Below are 6327 nucleotides of genomic sequence, written 5' to 3' on the forward strand. Positions count from 1 at the left end.
CACTCCATGAACTATGGTGAAGATTAGCCCCTTGTATTCTTGCCTACTAGCTTTAGTTGTCTTTATCACCATTTAAGCTCTATCTTGAGAGCACATGGGTGGATGACCTCATCACTCTAAAATAATTTTGATTTGCCACTAATTTGCTTTGCATCATATCTCTCTCTACTCTCCTTGCAACAAGACCCTATGTGTGCTACATTTCTAACAGTGCCAAATAGACACAATAAATTATGAAGGTGCTTAGCTTGTATGTTTAGATATATTCCTTGAATTCAAATCCTAGCAGCATCCAAGTGAAATTTCGGAGATCGAGCTCTCTCCTCAATGGTTTGCTTTGATAAGTTTGCTTAAATCACATTGACGTGACAGGTCTAGCATAGAATCGGTAAATGCGCCTTGGACAGAAAACAATTGGATAGATGGTAAAAGAAAGCATCTAATAAACATCACCAATTAGGGGAAAAGTTACATGGTGAGAAATTGTGTCATCATACACAGTAAAATGTTTTTATATCATGTTTCTGCCATAACAATTTTGAGCTGAGATTGGTAATGTTATAATGTCTTTGGATGGAAAATATTGGTAGTTGGTGAAACAAGAGGAACAAATGGCACTCAAAAAATGTGGGGAAAGCAGATGGTTGAGACCAACAGTTTCAAACCTTTTGTATGCTTTTCTAAGCCTTGGATTTTGAATGGGGAGAAGTTACTGCAGGAGAAGGATTAAGATGCTTCTCAACAAGCAGCTTTTCAATCCCATCATTCCAAGGGAAGGAGGGTTGTGGGAATGAAGCTTGCGGCGATGGCAGAGCCGCTTCTCCCTCCGGCGCCGTAAGATCAGGCGGTGGTGAGGATTGCTGCGTAGCCTCTTGCCCTCCAAGGAGCCTCCACAATTTGAACAAGCTCGGAGCACGTAGAATGCGTTGCATGAACCAGAAAATAAGGCCTACATTGATAAAGCCACCAATGACAACAGTCACCATCATGTATAGCTCAAATTTGAACCTTGGTGGGAGGACGATGAAGCCCGCTGCCGCAAATGCGCAGAGGACACACACAACTGACAATGACATCAACAAGGATGTCACCATCAAGGCGCGCCGGATGTAATTGACGGCACGTCCTATATTGGCATGGCGCAATGGGAAAACACCCCATGCACCTGCCTGAACAGTAGCCATAGCTGAAAAGAAAGAAAGGGAGTTGAAAACCCAAAAGATGCGCATGCTTTTCACTTGTCGCACGGCAACATATGGAATGTCCCCATTGTAGTAATGGTCTATGACACCCAAAGGGGGCTGAAGCCAGCCAGCAAATGTGACACTTGCAATCAATGCTGCACCGACAAGAATAGCGTTAGTGGAATCCACATAGATTTGACGGTCCCTGTAGAGGCTGTCAATGTAATACTCGTTGCGTCTGGAGAGCACAGCTTCAATATCTTGCACGTTCCTCTCTGTCGCGTATCCGATGGGGGTTACCCCTTGCGCATCTTTTTCCCATGTTCTCACCTGATGTCAAAAGCAGAAAGTCAGCTTAGGTACGCGTGTGCGTGTGCGTGTGTGTGTGTTTGAGAGAGAGAGAGAGAGAGAGGGGGAGATCATCGAGAGCGAGCCACAAAATGAAGAACCATGTATGCCCGCTTCAAGCCCAAAAACCCCTTGCAGGTATCTCACCGTCTCTCTGAATGAAGGCGCTTCGTCACATAGTTGTGCCACAATGTCGCGTCTGTCAAACAAGACTGCCCAATGCAAGGCCGTCCTGCCCGTATGGGTCCCCTTCTTGTTTACCGCATCCTTATCAAGCCTCTGTAAGAACACGGCAATGTCAAGCTTGCCAGCATGCAGCGCCAAATACACAGGTGGTATCTCCTCATACAGACTTTTCATTCCTCTTTGGCTTCTTGTATAATGCTTAAATTCGCTCTCAAGCTCTGCCCTTACTTGCTTCTCCACCTTGGCTTCATAGTAGCTCTTCAACCACAACTCCACGCCCTTCATCCACTCACCACTACTCAAGCACTTGGTTGTAAAGCCTGATAAAAGCTTCTCCTTATCACACTCCAAAAGCTTCTCTGCAAAATTCAGGTGGTCTGCTCCGAGAGCAAGAAACAGCGGCGTTTCATGGCCACCGCTGATCGTTTGTATGAGATCCTCATTAAAAGAAACCGCATGCGCATCCAAGAAACTTGCGTTGCCCTGTATGGCAGCCCAATGGAGGGGAGACCTCCCGGACCCATCATTGATAGCACTGACGGGCTTGGTCATTTCTAAAGCTGTAGCCAACCATTCAATGTCGTCTTTTCTACCATGTGCTGCCGCAAAATGTAGCAAGGTTGCACCCGAGGTCTTGTGCTTGGGATTCAGAATGTCGTATCCTTTCAGACGAAACTTGTTCTTTCTGAGTGCACGAAGAGCTGCTCTTATGACATCACCATGGTCGCACTCATGAGCCAAACCTATAGCAAGCTCGCCTTTACCATTTGCCATCTTCCAACTCTCAGGAAATTTACTGATTATGGCTTCCACGACACTCTTTCTCTCAGGCTTTGGGGAAATGGCAGCCAAGTGCAGAGGAGTATCTGATCCCTCGTCGAGCGTAGCCCCTTTGTCCATGAGCTTCTTGACGGCGGCGGCTCTTCCATCCCATGCTGCATAGTGCAAGGCTGTCAGACCATTTTTGCATGCAACATTGACATTATCTGGGAGCAGCCTTCCCATGGATTCTACGTCGCCACTGCGAGCGGCAAAGTGAAATGGAAGAGCACCGAACTCATCGGCACTTTCCTTGAGAGCTTGCTGCCCCTTTGTTTGGAGCAGTAAACTCACTGCTTTAGGCTTGCCTGAGCCTGTAAGCAAAGCATTATCATCAATAACATGCTAAAGTTAGAGTACTAAATCCAATTATAAACAATGTAGAAACCATGCTTGCCTGCAGCATAATGTAAAGGAGTTCTGAGCTCTGCATTTATTGCAAAGACACAATCTTGAGGATTGGGTGCGACGGAGAGCATTCGTTTGATGATCTTGTGTTTTCCCACCCCAGCGGCAACATGGAGAGGCGTATCCCCATGCCAGTCTTCAACTGTGAGGTCAAGAATGGCACCTTGTTGAAGGAGCTTCTCTACCACAGCTTCATGGCCACAGAGGGCAGCCAAATGCAAAGGGGTGTCTCGGTGGGGGTCCGAGCGTGCACGGACATCTGCATGTCCCTCGTTAATCAGCAAATCGACTATCTCCGTAAGACCCAGCTGTGCTGCCGCATGCAATGCAGTTCTCCCATTCACCCTCCTGTCCACTATATGTGATGGTTGGCGCTCTTTCAACAGAGCCTCTATCTCTGGCTTGTTCTTGTCGCGCACCAACGCGTGTAGTCGGTCTACCCATAACAGCTCATGCTGTGTTGCCTCCATTCTGAGCTTGCACTGATGAAAGAAGCCTCAAAATGAAGTGGGGGCTATCCTATATCGGAGATGATGGCAGAATGTGAGATCCAGAGAGGAAAAAATGAGTATCCGTGGTGCTCATTGAGTACAACTGTATAAGTAGTGGGCATTCAACAAGGGAGAGGGGGTACTAAATTCACATTATCACATGTATGTTCACATTAAATTCACATTATCACACGCCTATTCACATTAAATTCACACTGCCACATACATTTGATGGCATTGCAGTGCATTTCATAGCATGGCATTCAAACCCAAGGTCACATACCCAAATTCACTCACAAAATCTGGGACATGTAAACGAGCTGCCGCATGGCTCATTGCCCAAATCATGAGCAAAATCTGATACAACAATGAGCCTCTTCATTTCTTATATCACCCAGGGACAGCCTGCCGAAAGAGGGGCAAGCTTCACCCAGATTCCAATATTCGCATTTCAAGAGAAAAAGCAAGCTTCTACTTCAATAGAATAGAGTGAGAGCCCATTAAAATATATGGAAAAGTGCACGTCTGCTTTGCGTAAAGGGGGTGAAGGACAAGAAGAGCATCTACTTTGATTCAAGGTGAAGCAGGGGCAGAGCTTAGTAGGGGGTAAATTGAAGAAATTAAAAAATTGATCTCATTAGTTTTAGAAGTAAAAGGGAAAGCTTTGCACTAGAAGGAAAAGAGAAGGCGCGTGGTGGGGAGTGGGCGGAGACAAACGGTGCGCAGGGCAGGCATGTCGCGCAGACGCAAGCAGGAGTCCCTGAGCAGTGAACGGTTGGGAATTCGTTTTTCTTCAAGAGGGAAATGTGCTATTGTAATAGATCAGCTTGCGTTCCTATGTGGTGTAGAGGAAGGATGATGCTCCTACGATTCCTAGGAGGAATGGTATCTAGGAAACATTCCACACTAATGTGGCTTACCTTGTATCAAGGAGTTTGGAGTGGAGACAAAGCTCTTAGAGAGAGTTGGTAGTGGATTTTGCTCAAAGTGCAACACGGCAATAGAGGACAATGTTGTCATAAAATCTAATATTTTACTAACCCAAATGATTTTCTCATATTAAACTGATCATTTAATGTGGGAGAATAAACGAGAACAAGAATTAGAATATAGACATGTGCTTATGGATCTATCTCAGCACCGGATCAAAGTCAACGGGTCCAAATGAAAGATGGTATGTCAAAGAGCAATGCTAGCTAATGGAGCTTGAAAGACCTTAGGGTTAGCTTCATTAAAAACCTCCAAAAGTTAGTGTTAAACGTCCTTAGATTAGGACCTTAGGCAAACTAGGGTTGAGCTTGAGGTAGGAACCTCGCCCAAGCTTTGAGGTGCTTGTCGTGCTTGCTGATTAAGGTGCTTGAGGTGCTTGTCATGCTTTATGACTAAGGTGCTTGAGGTGCTTCATGACTAAGGTGCCTGAGGGGCTTGCGGTGTTCCAACGTCAACATGAATCCCTACAAAGGAGGGGACGAGACCTAAAGCTATACCGCCTTCGAGCTAGCAAAGGGGAGAAGAATTGCAAAGATTCTCTGAAATAGCCAATCGTGGATCTCTTTCTTGGGAATCGTCTATGAGTCAGGAACTAGAGAAATAGCTCACATCAAGTGAACAATCACCGGCAAGGCAAGGCCTGTTAAGGATTGGTCTGCAAATTAAGAAAGGTGTAGCTTATGTACATGATTCTTTGCTACCAAAATCGAATGTTGGTTAGATTTTCGTAACTTGTAGCAGCCGCCAACGAGTATGGCAATGCAATTTAACTTTAAGTTGAATGTGCTATGGCCAAGGAAAAGCTTGACTTCGGTACAGTTGAGCGGATTCAGCATGGTAAGGACATTGAAATGTCGTTGCGATAAAAAATCCTGACAAGGACACGATCCTCTGAAATGAAATTTCTTGAATTTCCTTGCACAAGCAACAAGGATTCTCATCTGCATGGCATCGGACAGAGAACATCAATGACACATGATCTTAAGGATGTCCTCGAGAAGATTTCAAAAGTTCAAGCAACAAATCTTGCTCCAAAGCGGTCAAGAAACATCATGAACAATTGGCAAGTATAGGCAAGGCATGTGTCTTATAGGGTAAAGATATTTGGTAAGGCCGACCAGTTATTAAAGAAGCCTACATGCGTTTTTTTATCTACTTCGGAGTTTTGGGTTTGCTAGGGCATGGCTCCTAGGAATGTTATCTCAACTTGATGATGTCAAGAATGGTCATGATCAACCCATTGTTGTCAAGCGTGATCAGACGAGTTCTCAAGGCAAATTGGCCATGAATACAGTCAACGTAGCATTGGGCAACTCAGATATGCAATTACTTTAGTTATTTTTTTGCTTCCCGTATGATATCCTCCTCGACAAGGTCAAAAATCAACAATATATCTTCGTACTACATGTTCGACCTAAGGATCACGGCTCCACAAATTTGGTTGACCATAGATTTGATATGTCCTCTTTGTGCTATCAAGCGAAGGGGAAAAGCAAGGCTTCTAGGAGCACGGCTCCATATCTATGTATATGCATTGGGTGCATAATCACTCCAAAGTAGTTACAGCTTGCAAGAGTGAGGAAAAAAATAAGTACACAAAGTACATTGAAAGTACAATCATGCCACAGGATGCCACGACTTCTAATGCCAAGGGCGGGGTCACAAAAAATCAGTAAGTACCTTAAATTGAAGTTTCTGATTATGGCTTCCACGACACTCTCTCTCTCTCTCAGTCTTTGGGAAAATGGCAGCCAAGTGCAGAGGAGTATCTGATCCCTCGTTGAGCGTAGCCCCTTTGTCCATGAGCTTCTTAACGGTAGCGACTCTTCCACCCCCTGGTGCATAGTGCAAGGCTATCAGACCATTTTTGCATGCAACATTGACATTATCTGAGAGCAGCT

At 45.1% G+C, this 6327-nt stretch overlaps 1 protein-coding gene across 3 annotated transcripts; it reads right to left on the bottom strand.

The window, feature by feature from the left end:
* Positions 1-419: 419 nt before the first annotated feature.
* Positions 420-3872, bottom strand: LOC147441424 (uncharacterized). Of its 3 annotated transcripts, none has more exons than XM_086483068.1 (4): positions 3734-3872; positions 2935-3464; positions 1680-2851; positions 420-1514 (listed from the first exon to the last, which is right to left on the bottom strand). In XM_086483068.1, the coding sequence occupies exons 2-4, from the start codon at positions 3413-3415 to the stop codon at positions 681-683; spliced, it is 2487 nt and encodes an 828-aa protein (XP_086339194.1). In that variant the 5' UTR covers positions 3416-3464; positions 3734-3872; the 3' UTR covers positions 420-680. The 3 variants fall into 3 exon arrangements, with proteins under 3 accessions (XP_086339194.1, XP_086339192.1, XP_086339193.1); XM_086483066.1 differs by having other exon boundaries at positions 3720-3864; XM_086483067.1 differs by having other exon boundaries at positions 2935-3459; positions 3720-3860.
* Between the last annotated feature and the right edge of the window lie 2455 nt (positions 3873-6327).

Source organism: Adiantum capillus-veneris, chromosome 15 (genome assembly GCF_014529385.1).
Source record: "Adiantum capillus-veneris isolate H3 chromosome 15, ASM1452938v2, whole genome shotgun sequence".
NCBI classification, from domain to species: Eukaryota; Viridiplantae; Streptophyta; class Polypodiopsida; order Polypodiales; family Pteridaceae; genus Adiantum; species Adiantum capillus-veneris.

Bases quoted from the DNA above. Each gene is read 5' to 3' on its own strand.
- LOC147441424 (XM_086483068.1), bottom strand. From the start codon at position 3,415: ATGGAGGCAACACAGCATGAGCTGTTATGGGTAGACCGACTACACGCG. The intron at 2,852-2,934 runs GCAAGCATGGTT...CTTTGCTTACAG, and splicing joins TCCTTTACATTATGCTGCAG to GCTCAGGCAAGCCTAAAGCA. The intron at 1,515-1,679 runs GTGAGATACCTG...TTTTGACATCAG, and splicing joins CGCCTTCATTCAGAGAGACG to GTGAGAACATGGGAAAAAGA.